At 40.9% G+C, this 26309-nt stretch overlaps 1 protein-coding gene across 5 annotated transcripts in view; it reads left to right on the top strand.

Annotated features, from left to right (window-relative positions):
* Positions 1-24619, top strand: part of PIK3CB (phosphatidylinositol-4,5-bisphosphate 3-kinase catalytic subunit beta) — a 160182-nt gene extending 135563 nt beyond the window's left edge. For 4 of the 5 annotated variants that reach the window (XM_060196484.1, XM_060196476.1, XM_060196478.1 and 1 more), the window contains 8 exons: positions 2535-2713; positions 3730-3839; positions 5188-5266; positions 12582-12749; positions 14266-14389; positions 20047-20192; positions 21333-21465; positions 21844-24619. In XM_060196484.1, the coding sequence (XP_060052467.1) occupies positions 2535-2713; positions 3730-3839; positions 5188-5266; positions 12582-12749; positions 14266-14389; positions 20047-20192; positions 21333-21465; positions 21844-21981 (1077 nt within the window). In that variant the 3' untranslated portion in view covers positions 21982-24619. Of the gene's footprint in view, positions 1-2534; positions 2714-3729; positions 3840-5187; positions 5267-12581; positions 12750-13920; positions 14242-14265; positions 14390-20046; positions 20193-21332; positions 21466-21843 lie in introns of those variants that run through there. The other variant, XM_060196492.1, reaches the window with a different exon arrangement.
* The last annotated feature ends 1690 nt before the right edge of the window (positions 24620-26309 follow it).

Below are 26309 nucleotides of genomic sequence, written 5' to 3'. Positions count from 1 at the left end.
GGACCATTTATTTTGATATGAAATAAATCTGTTAGTTCCCTTAGTTACATAGAGGTTACACATATTTATGCCATACCTGCTTATGCCACATGTTTTTATGGCAACCGTCATAGTCCAGTCTATTATTTCCTCTCATTGATTGTCTTTACTAACTTCCTAAATCATGTCCTGTATTTCCATTCTTGCTCCATTTCCCACATTCTCTGTGAAGCAGATACAGTGATCTTTTAATGTAGGTATATTAGGTCATTTCCCTCTTTATAGCCCCCAAAGCACATATCAGTGCAGAGAGAGGGAAAGACATCCAAATCCTTGATGAAAGTCTTGAGATGCCACTTGATGTGCCTCCTACTTGTTTGAGCTCACTCAGATGATCAGAGCACACTGGACCTTTTCTTGGTTCTCTGGGAATCTGTTTGACTTGTATAAAAGCCAACATACAGCTGAAATGTATGATGGTACTATTCTCACTTATTCTCTTGACTGATGAGTAGGAAGAGAGCCAGGGTGCTTTTTGTATGGCAGTTCTTATAACTATAAACTTTTAAAAAGACAATGTGTAAACATACAAAAGATTTGACTTATGACCATGTGGTTATTCAGTACACTATTCCAGGAAGTGAGTATTAGCACAGTTGAGAATGGGGCGTGAAAATTCACAACTGTGCAAACACTGGAGATCAAATTCCAAATACTTCTAAAAGTTCCTGTTTGCATAGCCCAGTTTCCAGTTCCTTCCCTTCCCACCACTATTCGCACATCTCCTAACACTGCTGAAAAGTGAAGAATCTGCTTTTGACAGATGGCTAACTTGGCAGGTGTCAGCCATCTCAACTTTATCATCAAAATCAAGCTCTGTATTACCACTCCAGTTTCCTGCCCTGCCGTTAGAGACTACATGACTGAATTCACTTCCTTAAAGCCCATTCTTAGTTTTCTTGCCCAGGAGCAATTCAGAGTGAAAGTATATTGTAAATAAAGTAAATCTCTTATTTATGGACTGCCAAGCCATGATGTTCATAATCCCATACATTTTAGCCTATTTGTTACACACAGTTTACATGTTGGTCTGTGTATTCTGCTTACATCACTTGTTCAGTCTTAACAACACAGGGATAAAGTAGCGTGCTCCCTCTGGTTTATGGTTGATTGAGACCTTGTTATGGAATATTACACAACTACATGTTGACTTTTAGACCAATGATTTTGATTCAGTTGGCTACCCTTATTCTACAAGTTTTTTTTTTTTTTTAAATCTATATAAGGTTTGATGATCAGGATTATAAAAGCACATAATTTAGCTTTGAAAATAAAATATTACAGGGTCAGATGGTGGTGCACCTAGTTACATGCACATGTTACAGTGTGCAAGGACTCGAGTTTAAGCTCCCGGTCTCCACCTGCAGGTGTAAACTTCATGAGTGGTGAAGCAGTGCTGCAGGTGTCTCTCTGTCTCTCTCCCTCTCTACCTCCTCCTTCCTCTCAGTTTCTGGCTATCTTTATCAAATAAATTAATAAGTAAAATAATTTTTAAAAAGAAAATAAAGTATTATGTTTAGGTATTCACTTTATTGCACAGTGATTTATTACAATTATTTTGCTATTCTAGAAAGAGATTATAGTAGAGGATGTCATATAACAAAATGTGACATATATGACAAGACACAGACAATAAGATTTTATGTCAGGACTCCTAACATTACTGTATCTGTTTCCTTATTCCTTATTTCCTTTATAGGTGACCAATGCAGTGGCTCAGACTATTTATGTTTCACATTCTACCCGCTATCTGAGCTGCAGTGTTTTGAGTAGCTGTTTCAAATCTATCTTCTTATAGTCAGTGTTCTTTATTTCTCTCTTTAAGATTTCATCTATGAAAGGGATTAAAGAAATTTTGAGGGGCCAGGCAGTGGCACACCTGGTTAAATGCATGTGTTACCATACACAAGGTTCAAGCTCCCAGTCCCCACTTGCAGGGGGGACGCTTCACAAGTGGTAAAGCAGTGTTGCAGGCATCTCTCTCTCTCTGTCTCTCTCTCTCTATCCTCCCCTTCCCCTACCCTTTCCCCCCCTCCCCCTTCTCCTCTCTACCCCCTTCCCCTCTCCATTTCTCTCTGTCCTATCAATAAAATAAAGGTTAAAATTTTTTTTTTAATTTACAAAAAGAAAATTTAAAGAATTGTGCTATAAGTTTTCAGGGTGGAGGACATAGCAAAATGGTTATTTATGCAGGACTTCCATGCCTGAAGCTCTGAAGTGCCAGATTCAATTCCTCCTACTACCATGAATCAGAGCTGAACAGTGCCTTGGTAAAATTAGAAATGCATAATTAAAAAATAAGTTTTCATTATCTGTTGTACCTATTTATTATGTTTGCTGTGTGTCAGCCACTGTTTTCAGATATCTGGCTGTCATGGATTATTAGTGGGAAAGTGGGAAGGAGATGATTATTAACATCATTACATGGTCATATCATACTTGATGCTATTTTCAATCATAAATAAATGTTGGTGGTGGGGAAACTTGTTTTTCAGGTTGAAGCACTCAATAAGCTAAAGACCTTAAATAGCTTGATCAAATTGAATGCTATGAAGTTAAACAGAGCCAAAGGAAAAGAGGCAATGCACACTTGTTTAAAACAGAACGCTTACCGGGAAGCCCTCTCTGACCTTCAGTCACCTCTAAACCCCTGTGTCATCCTTTCTGAGCTCTAGTAAGTGATTGAATCTACAGTGTTTCCAAGTGGCTGTGGGGGTAAGAGGAGGGCAGCTGGGTAAGGCTCTGTTTTCGGTTAAGTCTTAGTCCTCAAAGGCCCTTCTCATGTTCAGTACTTACCAGCTAAATTCACCTTTAGGATTGGTGAAAGAGGTGAAAACTCAGTGTAAGTAGAACATTGGCAACAATGATAAATTATTTACTAATTTATTTCCCTCTTTTCAGTTGAGATCTTGAGTTTTAAACTTTTTTCTCAGTAGAAAATAATAATGGGTGTTTAGCATATCAGTATTCTTGATTAAGCATCCTTTAATAAATTAACTCATAATATTCCAAAGTTTGATCCAGTTCCACGTTCTAATTTTTACTGAGTATATACATGCTGATAACAGTGTAAAGTTAGAGAAGAGTAAGAAAATGCGGAGTGAGGGGTTTAAGTGTATGTGGAAGGACACATCTGTGCTTTCAATTCTAACACATCTGTCATCACTACACACCCGCCAATGTTGCCATTCCTGTTCCTTTTCTGCCAAGAGGAGATATTTCAACTTTAGACCTGAATGGAATAAAACTGAGTTTTTCTGAGCCTATGATACAGTGGGAAAATTGTGGCCTTGCCTTATCTTTTTTTTTTTTTTAATATTTATTTATTTATTTATTCCCTTTTGTTGCCCTAGTTTATTTATTTATTTATTTTCTCTTTTGTTGTCCTTGTTGTTTTTCATTGTTGTTGTAGTTACTATTGTTATTGATGTTGTCGTTGTTAGATAGGACAGAGAGAAATGGAGAGAGGAGGGGAAGACAGAGAGGGGCAGAGAAAGATAGACACCTGCAGACCTGCTTCACCGCTTGTGAAGCGACTCCCTGCAGGTGGGGAGCCAGGGGCTCGAACCGGGATCCTTATGCCGACCTTGTGCTTTGCGCCACCTGCGCTTAACCCGCTGAGCTACAGCCCGACTCCCTTGCCTTATCTTTTAATGGAAGTGGGTTAATAATCCCCTTGTTTGATTTCAGTGTTGAAAAGTGTAAATACATGGATTCTAAAATGAAGCCTCTGTGGTTGGTGTATAACAACAAAGTGTTTGGCGAGGACTCCGTTGGAGTTATTTTTAAGAATGGTGATGGTATGTACTGAGGTTTCTCTTTTCCATTTGTTGTAAGTTGACTTTATCTTGAAGGTGACATATAATGTCTAACACATGGCAGTCTAGAGGTAGTGAATTTGGATAGCAGTTATCAGTTGAATTTAGCATATGCTAAGTTCTTTTCTCTGCTTTTGGAAAACGACTTCTCTAGCTTACTTACATACATAAATTCCATTCCTATAGAATACAAAAGCTGACTGCTCTTTTTGTAAGAAACTTGTGAAATATAGGAGAGTACTTAAAGTATCCATATAGCTTGTTTTAGTGATAATAGTGTTGATGTTATTGCCGTATTTTGTATTTTAATTAAAATATCTTTCTGGGAGTCGGGCTGTAGCGCAGCGGGTTAAGCGCAGGTGGCACATAGCACAAGGACCGGCATGAGGATCCCGGTTCGAACCCCGGCTCCCCACCTGCAGGGGAGTCGCTTCACAGGCGGTGAAGCAGGTCTGCAGGTGTCTTTCTCTCCTCCTCTCTGTCTTCCCCTCCTCTCTCCATTTCTCTCTGTCCTACCCAACAACAACAACAACAACAATAACTACAACAATAAAACAACAAGGGCAACAAAAGGGAATAAATAAATAAAATAAATATTTAAAAAAAAATATATATATATATATATATCTTTCTGACACATTACTGTATAAAGGAAATGCCCCTGAAGTAGTCACACTGACCAGGAGGATCCATGACTGCCACCACTGTTAGTTGTGTGACTACAGCAACTTATGTAAAATTCAGCTGCATACCTTTGAATTCATGGGGACTATAGTGCATGTTAGGATTGTAAAAGTAATTAATTGACACAAGCAAATCATATAATGCTTTTCACTACTTAAATAAGAACTCGTAGCATTTTGCTAGCTGTATAACCGTGACCATATAATAGTGTCATTTTTCTGTAATCAGTATTTTTAAAAGCTCTATTACCTGTAAATCACCCTTGAACATGGACATGCTAAAAATAATAGTTTCTAAAGATCAGCTATTAGATTTTTATAGTAATTTTCTAGACTATCCTATGTAATCCTAAAAGCAAATTTAAAATAATTTAATTATATGAATCATGTAGATGCTAGAATAAACTGCTTCTCTATCTGATAGCAGTGTTGCTCTGTTACACAGTAATATAGTATTTATATAATTAATACAGTAGCTTATAATTGTGAATAATTGAATATATTTTAAAGTTTATTTTTTAAAATAGTGCATGCTATAACATTCCTCAGCAGTTTTAGTTAATTCTCACGGAGATAGCTAATCTTAAACTAGTGATGTTAGGCATAAAATGAAAACCACTTATTATAAAGCAGTTTTTCCCCCTCAGATTTACGGCAGGATATGTTGGCTCTTCAGATGCTGCGCTTAATGGATTTGCTCTGGAAAGAAGCTGGTCTGGATCTTCGGTGAGATTCCTAGTGATTTTTTTCTTTTTCTTTTTCTCTTCTTGTTTCATGTTATGTCCTCAGCAAGATTTTAAAAATCTTGCTGTTGATTTCTTTGCCCCTGCTATTATTGGTCATTGTGACTCACAATAATATTTTACAAAAATCGTCAATACAGCACTCTCAAACATATACCTTGTTTAAACTTCATCTGGTATAAAACTTATGTATGTGGTTGAGATTCCAGAAAGAATGAGTAAGTTTGAACCAAGACCAGTAGAACCTGGGCATATAGCAAGGATCATGTTCTCACATATGGTGTTGAATTTGCTCTTGGGAGCATGCTGTGGTGGGCATCCAAGACTAGAGCCTGTAACCCTGTTTACTTAGCCAAGAAATGTCCATTCCACTGCCTTTCCCAGACAGCAGGAGATTCCCTGAGTTACTTTTTTTTTTTTTTCTTGGCACTATTTCTAGAAGAATAGGTTTGTGGTGATAGAAAAAAGTTGAACAGCAGATTTTAAAAATTTAATCACTGGGCATGGGATAACATAATGGTTATGCAAAAAGACTCTCATGCCTGAGTCTTCAAAGTCTCAGGTTCAGTTCTTTGCACTATCATAAGCCAGAGCTGAGTCAGACTCTGGTTAAGAGAAAGAGGGAGAAGGAGGGAAAGAATGAGAGAAAGAAAAAGAGGAAAAAGAAATCAGAAAGTAAAAAAGAGGGAATCCCAGAAGTTTAATCACTATCAAACTTTCTAAAGCAAAAAAAAAAAAAAAAAGGACATAATTGCAGGAAAAATGTTGGTAGATTTTAGCTACATAAAAACACAATATGTAAATTCCAACCAACATTAGAATTCAAGCCACGTATTGACATTAAATTCATAATTCATGAAACAGAAGATAATGATCTGAAATATGTAAATGGTTCAAAGAGATAAACAAATGGGAAAAGATGTATAAAGAGGGCTACTTGGACAAGATATAACGTAAGTAAACTACATTGTGAGTATAGTTCTAGTGTGGAAACACACATTACAGAAATAATTACCACTAACTTCATAAAGAAAGATTTTATTAAATGAACACTTAGTCTAATATACAATTGAAACAACATAAGCATAAATATCTTAATAATGTTGTAAATTAACATTAACCTCTTTATTGATTCTATTTGAACCCTGTATGCAATATTTTGAAAATTTACTTTTAAGTCAGAAATGTGGATAGTGATTTATGCATGAAGATATTTATTGTGCTTTTTAATTAAAAATATTTTTAATAGGGATTAATGGTTAACAGTAAATATAGTCATTGGTACATATGTAAACTTCCTCAGTTTTCTGCATAACACTGTCACCTCCAGCCTAAGTCTTCCTCCACCTTCATGTACCAGGACCTGAAAGGACCCCAGAGAGCCTTTACTTTGTGAATACACCAAACCCAGTCCAAGTTCTGCCTTGTGTTCCCCCTTCTGTTCTTATTTTTCAACTTCTGTTCATGAGTGAAATCATCCTTCTCTTCTAGCTTAACATGATTCTATCAAGCTCCATCAAAGATTAGGTGAAGAAGATGAATTCATCATTCTTAATAGCTGAGTAGTATTCCATTGTATATTATACTACAACTTTCTCAGCAACTTATCTGTTATTGGACAGGGTTGCTTCCATGTTTTGGCTATTACAAATTGTGCTGCTATGCTTTTTAATTTGATATAGTCCCATTGGTTTATTTAATTTTTAAATATTTTTAATATTTATTTCCCTTTTGTTGCCCTTTTTATTGTTGTAGTTGTTGTTGTTGTTATTGATGTTGTCATTGTTAGATAGGACAGAGAAAAATGGAGAGAGGAGGGGAAGACAGAGAGGGGGAGAGAAAAGTGGACACCTGCAGACCTGCTTACCACCTGTGAAGCTACTCCCTTACAGGTGGGTAGTGGGGGGCTGGAGCCAGGATCCTTTTTATCTCTCTCTCTGAGTATTTTCTCTATTTCTCCTCCCCTTTCTCTCTCTCTTTTCTTCCTCTATCCTCCCTCCCTCCTTCCTTTCTTTCTCTCTCTCTTTCACAGCTCAGCTGTGGTTTATAGCTTATCATGATGTGGGGGATTGAACCTGGGTCTTTGGAACCTCGGTCCTGAGAGTTTCTTTGCGTAACCATTATGCTGTCTACCCCCTGCTGGCCCAAAATCCTTTTTGGGGTGAGAAGGTGGAAATTCAGGCTTCTGTAATTGCTTCTCTTCAGTAATCTGTCCCCCAGCCTGAAGAGGCCCACGAGGGCTTTATGCTGATGTTGCTGTTGGAAATGACCAGTGCTTGTGGAGGGAAGGATCCATTAGAGGTCTAGGCCCAGCATGTCTATGTGGGAATTCATTTGATTTATACCACAAGAAATGGGAACTTTTTTATTATTATCTTTATTTATTTATAAGATTGAGACAGCCAGAAATTGAGAGGGAAAAGGGTGATAGAGAGGGAGGGAGACAGAGAGACACCTACAGCACTGCTTCACCACTCATGAAGCTTTCCCAGTGCAGGTGGGGAGCGGGAGCTCAAACCCTTGTGCACTGTAACATGTGCACTCAACCAAGTACACAAACACCCAGCCTTCTGTTTTTGTTTGTTTTTTTTTTAACTCCAGAGTTATCGCTGGGGCTTGGTGCCAGCACTATGAATCCATTGCTCCTGGTGATCTTTTTTTCTCTTTTTTTCATTTTGTTGGATAGGATAGAGAGAAATTGAGAGAGGATGATGAGATAGAGAGGTAGAGAGAGACACCTGCAGACCTGCTTTACCACTTGTGAAGCATCCTTTCTGCAGGTGGGGAGCTGGGGGCTTAAACTGGGGTCTTTGCGCTTCGTACTTTGTTGCACCACCACCCGACCCCCCCCATAAATGGTAAGAGAGACTCACAGATTCTTAACAAGGTTGTCAAATGAGCTCCACAGTGCTCTCCTTTGTGAAGAGCCAGACCCAGGGCTTTTGATGATTCTTGTTTTGAAATCAAGTTATGAAAATCAAGTTATGAAAGACTAAAATCAAGACTATGTCCTTAATTCCCATCAGCCTCCATTAAAGCCTCAACCAGGGTCTTTTCCCCATTGGTTTCACGTGCAAAGCACATTTAGCATCAAGTAAGGTTCCCTGTGACCTCAGGCTCAAGGAGGTGGCTACATGTAGTGCTGGAAGGAAGCAGTGTGTGTCTGACAGGCAGGAACTAACTGCTCGGGTCCTTGATATGTCCACTGACTTTTGTACTCTGACCCCATGTTTTAAAAATATATAGGACTTTCATTCTTTTTGAATGCTTTGTCAAACTCATACCCTTTTCCCCCAAGCATTTTTTTTTTTTTTTTTTTACTTTACTGTTTCTATAAATAAGTGCTCCAGCATCTCTATTGTGTTGCTTTTCCTTTGGCCAGCTGTTCAGGTTAAACTGGGTCATGCTGCACACTTTTAAACCCACTCGCAGATACTCAGGGCTGTCTTCTCTGCGTCATAGACTTCAGTCACAGTATTTCAGTACTTATAACAGTGCTTCCTTAGCAAGAATGAACTTGCCTGTTTTCTGATGTCTCAGAATATCCATTTGATCTACTTCATGCCAAATTAGAGCTCTGATAAGCCGTCAGTATGTTAGGACCCCTACCCTCCTCTAGTCAGCATATTAAGACCTTTTCTGTCAGATCTGATGGGTTGTCTGGTGTGACTCTCTGAACTTTGGTAGTTCAGCCTCCCCACCCCATCCACTTTGTAAATGGACATGACATTGACTTTTGGACACTTGTCTTCCCTCTGACTTTGCATCTGAATTACACTAATGGGGCTCATTCCCCTCTTAATAGAGCTCTAGCAGTTCTCTAGTGTCTTAGAAGAATGGAGGCAGAGAAGGGAAGATGTGTGAGTTAGATGTGACACTTTCCTCCTTCAGAGGCCACAAGTGATGGTGCCACTAATATTGGGGTGAATGTCAGAGCCAAGATCAGAAGAGAAAGTTTACCTGCTCACTCAGACTATAATTTAGGGAGTTGCTCCCCCACTCCCCGCTATAAAGTGTTTGTTTTCTTAATTCTTGATTTCCTGGAAAGATGACAAATTGCACTTTGGCTCAGAGAATATGAGTAAAGAAGAATTCATCACTAATTATGACACTGGCCTTCCTAAGAGGTGCAGAGGTTGAGTGCACAGGACACTTGAGATGGTCTGGGCTTCAAGTGTGTTTGTCCCCTGCTTGACTTCTGTCAAACTGTCTCTCCAGACAAGGATGTTTTTTCCTTCCCATTGTGAGCATTCCATTCTTAACGATACTGAATGCTTTCATCTTTGCTTGCTTTTGAAGAGGAAGTTGTTGAACTTTTGCCCAGTGTGACTGCAGAGGGGTTAGGAGGCAGTGCAGGAAAGTGAGCCAAAGTGTACCGTAACCAGACAGTGTGGCTTCCCATGTGTTCCCTTACAATAAGGGAGGGGTGGTAAGAAACTTTCGTGCTAGGGGGCTGGGTGGTGGCGCACCTGGTTGAGTACACATGTTGCAGTGCACAAGGACCCGGGTTCAAGCCCCCAGTCCCTACCTGAAGGGGGAAAGCTTCACAAGTGGTGAAGCAGGGCTGCAGGCATCTCTCTGTCTCTCTCCCTCTCTATCTCCCCATTCCCTCTCCATTTCTGGCTGTCTCTATCCAATAAATAAATAAAGATGATAATAATAAAATAAAAAAAAAAGAAACTTTCATGCTCCATGGCCACCTTTACTGCTAAATGGCAGGTCTTCTCAAAGGAGAAATAGGTTAACCACAAATAAAAAGCAATGTCGTGGTATACCAGGCTGCCTGCATGGAATTTGAAGATTCTTTTTTTTTTTTAAACAAACATTTTTTTTTTTTTTTTTTTTTTTTTTAATGAGAGGGATAGGAGAGAGAAAGAACCAGACATTACTCTGGTACATGTGCTGCCAGGGACTGAACTCAGGATCTCATGCTTGAAAGTTCAGTGCTTTATCCACTGTGCCTTTTCCTAGACCACAAGAATTTGAAATTTATTTTCCCAATGTTATTTTTCTAGAACTACATAACAATTAATTGTCCTCTTTTACCATTTGTTACACTAACACGCTCATACATTCCCCCAGTACATACACATGCATGCAGATTCTGTTTCATAAAGTTTTTCAGTAATTTGCTCAGGCCTCTTAGGCAAGTGACAGGAATCTATATGTCATCCACAGAGTTCTGTAAGGTCTTCCTGGTCCTGGCTGTTTCCTCCTCTCACCTTACTCTGTGTTTTTCCTTGCCCTCTTCTCTAGCCTGCTAGTCTTCCTGCTAACAGAAAGCTTTCTTGACTTTTTACATGTTCTCCTGGAACTTGTCCCATGTACAAAGAGCATACTGTCTGCTCCATGACAGCAAGGGTTGCTTTTTTGTTTTGTTTTGGGTCCATTTCTGTGCCACCAGCAGCTCACACAGCTCTTCACACACAACTGCAGCCAAATACTGATTGAATCTGTGAACTTTACCTATTGCTTGTTTGCCTTTTCTTGTCACCTGATTTACTAAATTTTTTTTGGGGGGGTGGTGCATAGCATGTCATTCCACTTTGGAATTGCTCTGATGAAAATACAGTTTTTAGAAAACTGGTTTACAACAGAAGTGAGAATATTGACATATGTAACACTCATATAAAATGTTTAAAACTCTGGTAAATAGGTAAAGGACATAAACAGTTTACTCAAAAAAGAAGTTTTTCTATATAAAAATTCTTTACTATATAGGGTACATGTATGCGGCCCAGGTTTGGGCCCTAGCACAGCAAGACAAGTATTTTGGCACCAGAGGAAGCTCCAGTGCTGGAGTATCTCTCTCTCTCTCTCTCTCTCTCTCTCACACACACACACACACACACACACACACACCCCTCTATCCAGATGAACAAGCAACACAGAAATTCAGCTCACTTTTTTTCTGAGAATATTTTTAAAAGTTGAAAAAAAAATCTCTATGGACAAAACAAATGCAAATCACAGCGAAATACTACCTGTAATTTTAGTATTTTAATAGTGCTGCCTCTCTTCTCTATTTCTAGTTCATGAATCAATAAAATAAATGTTTTAAAAACTATTTTTTGAGAGCTTTGTGCCAGGCACATTAACAGGTACTGAGAGTGTCACTGCATAATAGAACATTCCAATAGTGAAGACAAAATGTATTGAGGGCTGGGGAAGAAAAGAAAGCAGAGAAGAGATAACAGGCACTGTGTCTTGAAGGGTGCTGCCATTTTAAATAGGGTGACCCAGGAATTTCTCACTAATGCTGACCTTCCCATGAGGTAAGAGGAGGAAGTGTAAGGTCCAGGGAGAGAAAATAAATGCATGTAAAGAAATGGGGGGGGGGGTAAAAAAAAAAAAGAGGGGATATAATGTCTGTATAATAAGGAGTAGTGAAGAAGACACTGCAGGAACTAAAATGAACAAGAGATGTGGGAGCGGGTGAAGGAACCCAGATTGAAGCACTGTGATCATGGCCGGCATGTTGGCTTTCTCTCCAGGGTGGTTAAGTCACTACATAAATGTGATCGTGGGAAGGACATGTTGCATTTTAAATAGATTGTGTTGCCATTGCACTTAGAACAAATGATGATGTAGAAATAGACTCAGAGGAAATACTTGCTGATTGAGTACGGGGTGATGAAGACTTGGCTTAAGGTGGCAGTAAGAAGGCAGTAGAAGGGAGAATATGCTTAAACAGAGAAGTGCTAGGACAGGGGTAGATAGCATAATGGTTATGCAAAGAGACTCTTATGCCTGAGACTCCAAAGTCCCAGGTTCAGTTTCTTGCACCACCATAAGCCAAAGCTGATCAGTGCTCTGATAAAAAAAAAAGAGAGAGAGAGAGAGAGAGAGAGAAGTGCTTTAACGGCACATTTTCAAAACTGCCAATGAATGTTAGATGTGAGTCACATGTAACATGAAGGCTGGTGATTGAACAACTAGAAAAATGAAATAGTCATTAACCAAAGTGACATCTAAAGTGCTAGCCCACTCATTGGCACCTGCTAAAAGCTGATTTTCTTCCCTAAGGTTGAGAATAAAAATCACTTTCTTTCATCTGACCCTTTCCATGTATGCAATATATATATATTTCCAGACTAACTAGATAATAAGTTACACATTTGGCTGGAACCTTGGAAACTCTAGTGAAGTAGTTGGCCTAACAGAAGGTAGAACTCTTACTTTTCATTTGACAGTCCTACAGTAGTGACAGGGGTACTCAAAAGAAGAACTGGCTCTGTCAGCATTCTCTCATGTGGATAGTGTGCACACGTGACCGCTTGCTTCCATGCTTCTCTTAGGATGCTGCCCTATGGCTGTCTAGCAACGGGAGACCGCTCTGGCCTCATTGAAGTGGTGAGCACCTCTGAAACAATCGCTGACATTCAGCTGAACAGTAGCAATGTGGCCGCTGCTGCTGCCTTCAACAAAGATGCTCTTCTCAACTGGCTGAAAGAATACAATTCTGGGTGCGTTCATTGTTTGGTGATTTCCTTTTTGAGCAAATAGACAAATTGATAGCTCTCCCCACAAGTAGAATCTGTATTGGAGTAGAGGGAAAATGCTTGTTATCGTCTCACTTTAGCTGTGTTCAAAATAACAAATGATCCTTTAAGTCTTAAAGATGGTTAACACTGACTTCTACTTTGTCTGGATTGAATCTCAGAGCCCTGCAGTTCAGTTACAGTATAAGAATTTGTTTCTTTCTGATACTGTTTTTGCTTAATACTATATTGTGTTTGTTAATCAACTAATGCAGATTATATGAATGTACAAATTTGAGTTTTCATATTTTTATGAGTTTATGCATTCATTCCTTAAAACTGAAAAAATACAGTTTGGTTTTTTTTTTTTTTTTGCCTCCAGGGGTATTGCTGGGGCTCAGTGCCTGCACCACGAATCCACTGCTCCTGGAGGCCATTTTTTCCCCCTTTTGTTGCCCTTGTTGTAGCCTTGTTGTGGTTATTATTGTTATTGTTGATGTCATTTGTTGTTGGATAGGGCAGAGAGAAATAGAGAGGAGAGGAGGGGAAGACAGAGGGGGAGAGAAAGATAGACACCTGCAGACCTGCTTCACCACCTGTGAAGTGACTCCCCTGCAGGTGGGGAGCCGGGGGCTTGAACCGGGATTCTTCTGCCGGTTCTTGCGCTTTGCACCATGTGGGCTTAACCCGCTGTGCCACTGCCTGGCCCCTGAAAAATACAGTTCTAAGAATTATGTTAAGCAGTTACTATGTTGTAGAAGTCCCAATATATAGGAAATTAAAACACTCCGAATGTGTTTTTGAGTGAAAACTTTGAAGTCAGACTTAAAATCCAGGGCTTATATATGAGAATCAGTATTCATATTTTGACCTCAGGGTCCTATCTCTAAAAGGTCTTTGTAACTCCTGATTCAAGTCAAGAACTTCAACTGTTAGGATGGTAATACTTGACTCTTAAATAGTGAATTCTAGGCTTAGGTCAAAACAGCAAATATTCCACATTACCTCAGAAAGCATTGCTATGTTCTCTCTACTCTACTCTGAGCCCACCCTTATTCCCACTGAAACATGATCCCCTGGAAACAGTTACTTGGAGGGCTGAGGTTTAATTATATGTTTCACTTTTTTTTTTAAGATTTATTTTTATATGATACAGAATTTCATTCAAGAGAGAAGTCAGAATACTACTCCAGTACATGCAGTGCCAAGAAGCAAACCAGGATCGTCAGGCATGAAAGTCTGTCAGTCTGCCAGCTGTGCTATTCTGTGATTATCTTTAGAGTAACCTGCTGACGACTGTCTACAGCTGCTGTGATCCTATCCACCCCACCTCTCCACCCCCCACCCCCGGCTAGTCTAGCATATTCTCCCCATAGGAATTTAGCAACTCTGCACTGCAGCTCTCCTTATAGTGACCAAGGAGGCGCAAGTATGAAATGGGCCTCATTCTATACATTTGTAGGCTGAAAACTTGTGTTGCTTTTATTTTTCTCTTGTGCAGGGATGACCTGGACCGAGCCATTGAAGAGTTTACTCTGTCCTGTGCTGGCTACTGTGTAGCTTCTTATGTCCTTGGGATTGGTGATAGACATAGTGACAACATCATGGTAAAAAAAAATGGCCAGGTGAGCTGCTCCTGAGAGTCTGCTTCGGGCCTCAGTGGTGTTATACCAGCATAGTCTCAAGTGAAACTGAGGCATGTTCTCTAGTCCTCTTCAGTCTTTGTCTTACCTTTTGTTTCCCACCCCTTGTTTTATACACTGCCTGCTTCATATATTCATAAGTTCACTTAAAGTTAAGCAATATAGGCATTTATTTAAACATTTAGAAAGGTTTTATAGTTAAGAGCAGAAGGAACAAGGCTCAGGAGGTGGTGCTGAGGATAAAGCATTAAATTCTCAAGCATTAAGTCCTGAGTTCAATACCTACTATCACTTCTGCCAGAGTGTCCTCTGTTTCTCTCTCTCTCTCTCTTTTCCTTGGCCTCCTCTTTCATTTACTACTGAGTAAATAAAGCTTTAAGGGGGGGGGGGGTAGTGCATTCAGTAGAGCACAAGGACCCAGATCCAAGTCCCTACTCCCTATCTGCAGGAGTGATGCTTCATGAATGGTGCAGGTGTCTTTTTCTCTTTTCTCTCTGTCTTATCAAATAAACAGAGAGAGAAAAAGAGAGAGGCATAGAGGGAGAGAAAAAGAGAGGGGCCAGTTGGTGGCACACCTGGTTAAGTGTACCCATTACATTGTGCAAGGACCTAGGTTCAAGCCCCTGATCCCCACCTGCAGGGGGAAAAGTGGTAAAGTAGGACTGTGGATGTCTCTCTGTCTCTTTCCCTCTCTATCTCTCCTCAAATTCTCTGTTTCTATCCAATAATAAATTAATAGAAGATTTAAAAGAAAGAGATGTTTGTTGGGAGTGGTTTATAGTGCCAGCACCAAGCCCCGGTGACAACTCTAATGGCAAAAAAAAAAAAAAGAAAAGAAAAGAAAAGAAAAAACAGGGTAGTAGGAACCGATAATGTACAGCAGAATATACTAACTTTTTAATTATTTAAAAAAATTTTTTATGTTTATTTTCCCTTTTGTTGCCCTTGTTTTTTTATTGTTGTAATTATTGCTGTTGTTGTTGGCATCGTTGTTGGATAGGACAGAGAGAAATGGAGAGAGGAGGGGAAGATAGACACATGCAAACCTGCTTCACTGCTTGTGAAGCGACTCCCCTGCAGGTGGGGAGCTGGGGGCTCGAACCAGGATCCTTCTGCCAGTCCTTGCACTTTGCACCATGTGCATTTAACCCACTGCGCTAAGAATATACTAACTTTAAAGAAGATGACCAGAGCAAGGGCTGGCATAATAGCTCACTAGTCCACAAATGTGCTGCTTTTGCTATATGCATAGCACATATTTGAGCCCACACACATTGAAGAAAGCTTATCTATCTATCTAGATATCTATCTATCTCAGTCCCTGTCCCCATGACTTATGTTATACATTCTCTTATATTGAGCAAAGGCTGATGCAGTATCCGCCTGGGATACTTTTTCTTTTTTTTTTTTTTAATATTTATCTATTTATTTTCCCTTTTGTTGCCCTTGTTTTTTAGTGTTGTTGTAGTTATTATTGTTGTTGGATAGGACAGAGAGAAATGGAGATTGAAGGGGAAGACAGAGAGGGGGTGAGACAGACACCTGCAGACCTGCTTCACCGCCTGTGAAGTGACTCCCCTGCAGGTGGGGAGCCGGGGGCTCAAACTGGGATCTTTCCACCGGTCCTTGCACTTTGTGCCACGTGTGCTTAACCCGCTGTGCTACTGCCTGACTCCTCTGGGATACTTTTTCAATTTAGTGCTTCCTTACCACTAGAGGCATGCCTGCATTAAAATCCTCTGGGTTATTGAATGAACTCTGGCTCTACAAGGAGCCAGGGTCTTCACCTCCTCAATAGTTCTCTCTTAGGATTTGAGAGTTAGACCTTGTGTTCACACTTCAAAAAAATTCCATTGGACTTCTAATAAATCATATTTCATGAATACATTTTCTCCATTTTTCTTAGTAGTCCTCAGATATGATATGGAACAAACAATATGTAAATTTAAGAATTCAAAATAATAGGGAAAGAGGCCACAGTGGGTGAAAGAGATCAGGAGATTTGGGGATGTCTCTCTCTCTCTACCTCAGCCTTACAATTGGCATCCTAGAATAAGTCTGAGTTGGTTCAGAGACCTGAGTACCTTTTGCTCCATGTATAAATTGCCAGTCAATCCTGTTTTCAGCCACTTCCCATGCCCCAATCTTGAGCAGTACTAGAACCACTGATTTTCCAGCTTTCCTTAGAAGGTCTTGTTTTACTGAGTTACTGCTATTTTCTTCTTGTTTTTTAAAATTATTTTAACTGAGCTGAATTTTTAAAAAAATTATTTATTATTTGATAGAGACAGAGAAATTTAGAGGGGAGGAGGAGCTAGAGAGAGAGAGAGATTGGTTCCAGTGAGAATACCTATAAAATCAAACAGGTAAAGGTTCTCCCCACATACAAGTCACCCAAGAATTTACATTCAGTTTCTCTTAAATGAAATGGATCATCCTTGAACTAGCAGACATCTGAATTTGAAGGAAGCCTGAACTGTGAACAAGAGAGTTCAAAATACTAAGCTAAAGGTAGTGTGTGCTGGGAAAACAGTTAACTATAGTAAAGAGAGAGGGTGAGTGTAAAAATCAAGATGAAGAAGAGCAAAACAATAAATCACTTCATCTATCAAATATTATAATTCTATTTTCAAGGCAAAATATTCATTTTTAAAATATTCATTTTATTTATTACATATGAGGGAGAGAGTTTCACATGAGATGCAGAAAGAGAGAGGCCAGAGCTCCACTCAAGTTTAAGCAGTATTGTGGATCAAAGCAGGACCCTTGGACCTACAAGCCCAGTGTTCTGCCAGTTGATTATTTCCCTATTTCCCTAGTCTCTCTCTCTCTTTTTCTCTCCCATTCATATATATGTAGTATTTATTTCATGAGACAGAATATGCAACCAGACACAGGAGTGACCAAGGATACAATCTAAGACTTATTTGTTTTATGAGTTGGGGCCTCACGCCTATGTGGTTTCACTGCTTCAAGCCACTGTTTTCATTCAGACAGAGATCACCATAGCACTGAAGCTTCCTTCATTACTATAGCTAGCACCTCCCATTGTGGTGCCCAAGCTTGGGCAGTAGAAGTTGCCCTTCATAATTTTAAGTATATATTTATTGCCTCTAGGTTTATTGCTGAAGCTTGGTGCCAGCACTACAAATACATCATTCCCACCAGCCATTTTTCCTATCTTTTTATTTATTTTTCATTTTAGTTTATAGGACAGAGAAAAATTCAGAGGGGTGAGGGAGACAGGGATAGAGAAAGATAGACACGTGTGGCACTGCTTCACAGCTCATAAAATGTCGCCTCCCCCACCCTCCACAGGTGGGGAGCAGGGGCTCAAACCCAGGTCCCTGTGTGTGTCCTTGTGCATGGTACTGTGTGCACTTAACCAAATGTTACACTGTCTGGCCCCCAAGAGTATAATTTTTAAACTAGAACCCTACACCAGACTACCTGTAAAATGTGAGTTGGTGTAGAAGCATTTTAAAAGGGGCTGTGTGTTGTCATACCTGGTAGAGAACACCCATTACCATTGCTCACGGACCTAGACTTAAATACCTGGTCCCCCCCATGCACTAAGAAAGCTTCATGAGTGGTGGAGCAGTGCTGCAAGTGTTTGTTCCTCTATCTCTTGCCCACCCTCTATCAAAAATAGAAAGAAAATGACTTTTGTTTTTTTCCTTCAGGGTTATTGCTTGCACTACGAATCCACTGCTCCTGGAGGCTACTTTTTCCCTTTTGTTGCCCTTATTGTTTATCGTTGTTGTTATTATTGTTATTGTTGTCATTGTTGTTGGATAGAACAGAGAGAAATAGAGAGTGGAGGGGAAGACAGAGAGAGAGAAAGATAGACACCTGCAGACCTGCTTCTGTGCTTGTAAAGCAACATCTCTGCAGGTGGAAAGCCAGGGGTTCAAACCGGGATTCTTACTCTGGTCCTTGCGCTTCATGCCATGTGCACTTAACCCACTGCGCTACCTCCCAACCCCCAGAAAATGACGTTTTTAAACATACTGATCTTGAAAAGCCAGATCTCTTCAGCTTTTCTCAGGGGGCTTTCTCATGGGGCTGCCGGAATGAGGGTAGCTTCGAAAAGACTGTAAACGAGGACTTGTCACCTGAGGTGATTTTGACCTCCAGGGACATTTCCTTTCCACAGACTATATGCAGTTTGTCATGTTTGTTGTTATTATTTTTTATTATTTTTGTATTTATTAGTGATAAAGAGGAGAGGGACTGGGTAGTGGCACACCCATTTTATCACCCATTATCATGTACAAGGACCTGGGTTCAAGTCCTCTGTTCCCACCTGCAATGGAGAAGCCTCACAGAAGTGTTGAAGCAGTGCTGTAGGTCTCCCTTTCCCTCTCCTTCTCTCCCCCCCTCAGTTTTTCTATCCTGACAAATGAAATAGTAAGTAAATAAATTTTTTTAAAAAAAAAAGGGGGATAGTGTGCTATAGAGCACTGATTTCTTTCTCTATTCAATAAATAAATAAAGTATTAGGGTGGAAGGTAGATAGCATAATGTATGCAAACAGACTCTCATGCCTGCAGCTCCAAAGCCCCAGGTTCAGTCCTCCATACCACCATAAGCCAGAGCTGAGCAGTGCTCTGGTAAAAAATAAATAAATAAAGTATTAAAAAAAATAAGGAAAAATGCTTTTCACCATTATAATATCTTAAAAGTACTCAGTCCTTACATTTCTTTCTAAAAGTCATGATCAAACATTAATATAAGTGTACAGTTTAGAGAAATGGAGGCAGACACTAGAAAAACACACATGGGAGAGTGGGGAGGGAGAGGCGGCTGCTCAGTGGAAGCACAGTGGCTAGTGAGAGCTGCTGGGGAGGGGTGTGTTTTCATTTTGTTCTGTCAATATTTTGCTGTGTAGAACTTTGACCTTTTCAAATCAGACATGTTCATTTAAGTTTTTTTCTTTACATTCATTCATTTATGAGAGGGAAAGACAAAAATTAGAGCATCATTCTGGCACATTGATGCCAAGGGTTAAAGTCAGGATCTCATTCCTGAGAGTTTTTAACTCCTCATCTACTCTGTGCCACCTCCCAGGTCATAATTCTTTTTTCTTTCCTTCAATTGATAGGACAGAGAGAAATTGAGGGGGCGGAGGGGGAGGGTAGTGGGGAAGGGGTAAGAAATGGAGACACCTGCAGACCTGCTTCACAATTCATGAAGCTTCCCCTCTACAGGTGGGGACGAAGGGCTTGAACATGGTAACCTGTGCGTTCAGCTGGGTGTGTCACTGCCCACCCCACCCTCACATGTGTTTTTTAAAGATTCTTTTTTTTTTTCTCTCACTAGTTAACATGAAATTTGTCAGGTTTACCATTACGTGGAAAAGACCTGTGAATGTTAGAAGCATTGTTGCCAGGCTGAGGAGATAGCATAGTGGTTTTGCAAAAGACTTTCATGCCCAAGGCTGTGACGTCTAAAATTCAATCCCCAGCACCTCCATAAGCCAGAGATGAACAGGGCTCTGGTCAAACCAAACCACTTCCCAAGTGAAGATAGAAGGGCTCGGGTGAGGGAGGATGGACTGCATGAGTAGCTGGGACTGCTGAGGTCTTGTTTGGAACACCCAGAACAACAGGAGAAATAAAACACCGTCTGTTCTCCAGCTCTTCCACATTGATTTCGGACATATTCTTGGAAATTTCAAATCCAAGTTTGGCATTAAGAGGGAGCGCGTGCCTTTCATCCTTACGTATGATTTTATTCATGTGATTCAACAAGGAAAAACAGGAAACACAGAGAAGTTTGGCCGGTGAGTATGGCATCTCTTGCTTCCTCATCTGTCCTGCCCGACTAGCACATCTAGCTGGGCTCTACCTAGATCTCAGAGGCGATCTGCCCACAGAGGGCTTTGGGCAAATTTGCCTGTCAGTTCAGTGTGCTAGTCCATAAGGGCCTAGAGAGGGACAACAGAATGCTAGAGATTTAAAATAAGCTCCTCTATTTTATTTGAGTGATATATACCAGCTCTTACCTGTCTTAGGAAATTCTCAGAAGACCTTTAGACGTGACTGTGCAGTGCTGAGGAGGATAGGTACTCTCCTGTCATTCTGTGCAGGGCACAGTTGGGAAGACAGGGTTTAGAGATAGACTTGGTAAACTCATCTCCTGTGCCCTTCCCTGCTTGTATGTTCCAAGCCTGTAACTTACATGCCTTCTTGGTTTTGTTTTCTTCACCCTAAAATGAGAGCAAAGGTAATTATACTTTCAGTCTGTTCTGATGATGAGATCTGTGGTACAACCAGCTTACACTGTATGCTTATTGAACAGCTGCTTTTGTTATTTCTGTTTCTGTCCATGTTTCTGAAGACTAAACCTTCAAAATTAGGAAGCTAAGATAAGATGGATCTTTTAAATGATCATCTAGATGGGGGGGGGGGTGTTGGCAAGATGATAAAGAAACTTAGTTAAAATCATTGACACTGGTTTGGGGGTTATTAAAAAATAATAATCAGTGTGATACAAGAGTTGGTGCAGTGGATAAAGCACTGGACTCTCAGGCACGAGGTCCCAAGTTCAGTTCCCAGCAGCTCATGTACCAGAGTGATGTCTGGTTCTTTCTCTTTCTCCTCCTGTCTTTCTCATTAATAAATGAAGGCTTAAAATATATATAATCACTGGAGTTACCACAAATCTTAGAAAGTTATTAAAAAATTATTCAGAAATCCTCATGTATTTTGTTATTTCAGATGATATATTTGTGCTAGTTTAGTTTTGCTTTCAAAGAAGATATGTGCTATTTCAGAGAGTGTGATGATAGAAGCTTTTGTCCTGAGACAAGCTTAAGAAAGTTAAATGCAGAAATGAGCCATTATGGACTTTATGGAACGTGCAGCTATGTCTCTTGTTCTCCTCGCTGACCTGCTCTGGTGGTCTGCTATACCAACTACAGCTTCCGCCAGTGCTGTGAGGATGCATATCTGATTCTGCGGAGACACGGGAATCTCTTCATCACCCTCTTTGCTCTGATGCTGACCGCGGGCCTGCCTGAGCTCACGTCCGTCAAGGACATACAGTATCTTAAGGTACAAGCCTCTTCCCTTTGTTTGTTGCACTTGGTGGACTCACAGCCCAACCAGACTTGCCTGTTAGATGCAGGTGCTCAAGGAAATGGGACACAGATGTCCTGTGAGATAGCTCTTACTCAGGAGTTGTTGCAGGTAGCTGAATTGTCTAGCAGTAGCCATAAATTCCTTTAATCTTCAGAAAACCCTCTGGCAGAGGCCAGTGGTATTTGGTATTGACCCTGCCCGGTGGCCCTTCTCCCTGCTGCTGGCAGCATTTAAACAAGGGTATTCGGCTGGCTGTGGCTAGTCTGACTCAACAGCCTGAGGACTGGCACTGACAGGATCCATCAGAGGATGGAGGCAATCAGGGCTTTTTCTCTTTTTTTTTTTTTTTAGGACTCTCTTGCCTTAGGAAAGAGTGAAGAAGAAGCCCTCAAACAGTTTAAGCAGAAGTTTGACGAGGCCCTCAGGGAAAGCTGGACTACGAAAGTGAACTGGATGGCGCACACGGTCCGGAGAGACTACAGGTCGTAGCGCTGACTTGGCCTGGATGTGTGTTGGCGTCATTTCGTTTTCCATTTGCACTTGCACTAAATTGAACACGACCCTGCCGGAGATGTTATAAAGGGAATGAAATCCTGGAGCTCAGAGTCCCGAGAAGAACGAGGCGCCCGCAGCAGGTCGGAACCAGCCCTGGTGATGGCCACCTCCGCTTCTTAAATGCTTCTGAGATTCATCATGGAAACTCTCAACATTCTGGATAATCATTTCCTGCTGACTTTGCACGCCAAGGAATGCTACTGGAGATTGACTTCATCTTTTCTTTTTTTCTTAAGTATTTGGTACTTTTCATGAATGGTGTAAATACTTCTTTTTAGTATTGTGACCAGTTGACATTCAGCCAGCTTAGCCACACCTGGGGACTAGTGGCTGTTCTTACTTTCTAAATGAAGCTTAAAAGAAAGATGTCTCTCTTCCCTTTTTAAATTGTGTAAACTAAAATTATAATATAATTTGAAATTATGATTATTTTTCCAATGAAATCTTTTAAACCTGTGGAAATATTATTTTCTTTATATTTATCTACTGCAATAGCACCGTTCCAACCAGACTTGATAAACATTGATCAGCTGATGAAGAAAATAGAATGTCTATGCTGCATATATATATATATATATATATATATATTTATCATATTTCTAGTGGGAATTCTATGTAAAGAGATGTTTCTTTGGTTTTCTTCAGCCTGTGTTTTAAAGTTTTACAGAAGCCAGAGCCTTTTCCTTAGGTAATGTTTCAGTTAACTTTGTGATCCAGTTCTTCCAGCTGCTTCTGTAACGAGGCACATATCAATACTGTTTTTACATAAAAGCTTCTATGAAAGAGCGCACTTCATAGAGCATAATACTTGAGCAAAGGTGGCCACGTCACAAGGCAGATGAAAAGGAATCTACTTCTGGATTAAACTCCAGACCTAAATTGCAGTATTTTAATAAAAATGCCAGCTGTTCTTACTGTATTTATTAAAAGCTAAAAAAAAAAATGTGACTTTTTCAAGGGTATTAGTTCAAATTTAAATGGTTTTCTGTGCCACATGGAATTCAACTTATTTGTTGAGGTACCATATATTTAGGGTGCTAGGTGGCGAGTAGTGTTAATATGTGCAATAGGAACTACTGGTTTGAATGTGTTGGTGGATGCTCTTTCTGAATACTGGCAAAACCCAGCAAAACTACTGCTTATTCTCCAAAGACTATTGGGAGCTCTCAGTCCTCAGTGACTGAGAAAGTGAACTATAAGTACTGCCCTGTGACTGAGTTTTCTATAGGAATTTTATTACAGATTGTTTAATCTTGTTGTCTTCCATAACATTCTCAGTCAAATAAATGGGTGAGCTAGTTTCAGTGGTTCTTGGGCTGTGTGGACCTCTTCTTTGTGGGCAGTGCAGACCTTCAGGTCTGGGCACATGGGCTCTGGGAAATGGCTCCATCAGCAGACAAAGCAGCTTTAGTGGAAGCTGAGGCTCATAGTGTCATCTCTGACTTCTCTCCCGTCCCAGCGCCATCAAATGGTGTGGGTGGCCTGGGCCAAGGAGGCGCCCTGGCTGTGTTTCCATTAACTTTGGGAGGTATACCAAATGCCTGGGGAGATTCTAATTTTTCAGTGCCCAGTTCAAGACTGGACCACATGTAGTCTTATTTGAAACTTTGCTCCACGAACAGAGCAGGCCACAGCTTCTTAGAAATAGCTCATCCGAGAATGGGGTTTAAACTTCCTGGTTCCTGAGATGCTATGGACTTTGGGAGTTCAGGAGAGTGGCTGTGGAAGGACTGGCTTCTTTAGGAGTCTCTGTCTGGTGGTAGAGCACCAGCTTTAGAGGGTGGTAAACACCAAATGCCACTGTTTCCTGAAAGGTCTGTGGCCCATAGGGAAAGTGGGGGGGGGGGGAGTTCTTGGTATATAGACACCAAACGTGTGAATGTCTCTGGGAGCAAGACCGGGCACATCACTTCTCCAGGCAGTGCTGGACAGGAGCCCAGGATAACTCCACTCCCTCCTCCCTTCAGCTGTAGGTACCCCAGTGGTAGCCTGTCTACATAGTAGCTGTTGGGCCACACTGAGCAGGTGCTCCCCACATACTTGCTAAGTTGCATGTCTGGGTGCTCAGGGGTGTGGCTGAGCCAGAGGGGGGAGGGCCCCACACTCCAGGACTGGTGAAGCGTCTGGCCTGCAGGGCTGTGTCTCATCTAGGGGCTGGTTACCTACCCAGTGCCTGGTGATTACAGCTCAATGAATACTGCTCCCCCCCCCCACCCCCCCTGTTTTGGTCACTGCCCAAGTTTCCCCAGAGCAGGGTTTTGGAAACCCTCTTCCTTAACCTATTGGTAGGGAGCACACGGGTTTGGAAAATGAAAAAAAAAGAGACTTCACTAAGCTAATGATTCCTAAGTGTTTGCCTCATGGCTGAAGGCAGCCTGTGGGCTCCAGAACTGAGTTTGCAATCCAGACTGGCTTCTATGATCGTAAAGGAAGGAAGGTATTTTATTTTTTGCCTCAGGGTCTGAGCTTTCTGGTTTGTGAAATGGAACTGATCATAAATTTTCTTTCTTTTGAGTTTGTTTTCAATGAGGTAAAACTGGTTTACAATAAACTTCCTTTACATCCACAGTAATTTGTGTGAAGTCCTGTCTTTTGTCCAGTGCTTGAGTGCTATGATTTTAAGTGCCACTGTGCAGCGGGAACAGTGGTTCTCTAAAGTGTGTTCCTTCACTGGGAATACTGGCATCATCACCTGGGATGCAGATTCTCATGCTTTGCCCCAGACTCCTTCCTGAGGGTAGGAAGAGGTCTGGCTAACTTAAGATGGCCAACACCAACCTGTGCCTAGACCCCAGACTCTTGAAGGCCACTGCAGGGAAGACTTAACAGCATTGTCTTGCCTCTTGCCAGGGGAGGCCCCCAGTGCATTCTTAGTCCTTCCTACCCTCTCCAGCCCACAATATTGGGTGGTGGGCACACAGATAAATAACACATTATTGGGAGGGAGGGTTGTGTACCAGAGATAATTTATTAAAGCAATTAAAAAAAAACAACATCCTGGGTTGTTCTTCGCCAGCAGGGCAGTCACTGGTGCCTAATGCTTAAAATATACAACTTCTCTGTTGTCTGTGGCCATTTCAAACAACATATATGACAGACAACTGGTGCTGCTCCGCTGCTCATGAGGCTTCCCTGGTCCTCGAAAATGGTCATTAGTGTGCTAAGAACTGAGACTGCATAAGCCCCTACCCAGCTTCTCCCCCCGCCTTGTGTTTTTTTCATTTTGCTTTTTTTTTTTTCCAGAGCCCCACTCAGCTCTGGCTTGTGGTGGTGCAGGGGATTGAACCTGGGACTTCAGAGCCTCAGGCATGAGAGTGTTTGCTTAACAGTTATGCTATCTACCCCTCCTCTTGTTTCTTAAGATGGAGAAAGAAGCTCAAGAACTTAAAAATGCCAAACTTGAAGCTCAGGCTGTATTTTTTCCACTTTACCATACTCCTTGGGACCATAGTAGAACAAAGCATAGGTTCATCAAGTCAAAGGCAACATAAGAAATCATACTTTGTCCCAAGGGTTCGCTCATATACACGAGACAGACTGGAGGGTACAGATTCCTGATATCTAGGGTTCAAAATAAAATGCCTAAAAATGCTGCCTGCTGGTGAATTTGGCACAAACTGTTATTTGTACCAGATAAAACGGCGTTGAAAGAAGTCTTCTACTTAAAAGAAATAAAAGTCACCATAAGGTATTGCTAGATGCTGACAGGTAAGGTAACACAAGAAAAACGAGGTGTGTGGTAGAAAGCTTACAGTCTTGAGGGCTGCAGGTGTCTCTCCTCTCCCTCACCCTGCCCTCTCAATTTCTCTCTGTCTCTATCTCTATAATTAAGTAAAATTTTTTAAAAAGAAAGTTTATACTCTTCAAAGGGAAGAGAGGCAAGAGACAAAGGCTTGGTCCTGAGGTAGGGGTACAGAGGGCTTTTATGGGTGGACATGTGGGTATTGGGAGGGGAGAAGGGCGGACAGTGGGTACAGGTGTCTGTCTTGTCTGTCCATGGATAATATGACCTTGGTTCTTTCTCTCAGCACATTGTATGCCTGATGCCTGCAAGATGGTGGTGGTGAGTTGTCATGGGACAGTTTTGACACATTAATTGGATATGATGGTCTGGATTTAATGCTTGTGTCTCCACTGCACACGTAAAGTGGTGTCAGTGGTATGCATTAGGACTTGGAGCAGTGGTGGACAGGTTTCACATCTACAGAGTCTAGGTGAGAGGAATTGAGCTGTTGCATTTTATCTCCTTGTTTATTTTTAGA

Source organism: Erinaceus europaeus, chromosome 1 (genome assembly GCF_950295315.1).
Source record: "Erinaceus europaeus chromosome 1, mEriEur2.1, whole genome shotgun sequence".
Taxonomy (NCBI): domain Eukaryota; kingdom Metazoa; phylum Chordata; class Mammalia; order Eulipotyphla; family Erinaceidae; genus Erinaceus; species Erinaceus europaeus.
Note: the sequence above shows the minus strand (reverse complement) of the source record. Positions and strands in the feature narration are given on the sequence as shown.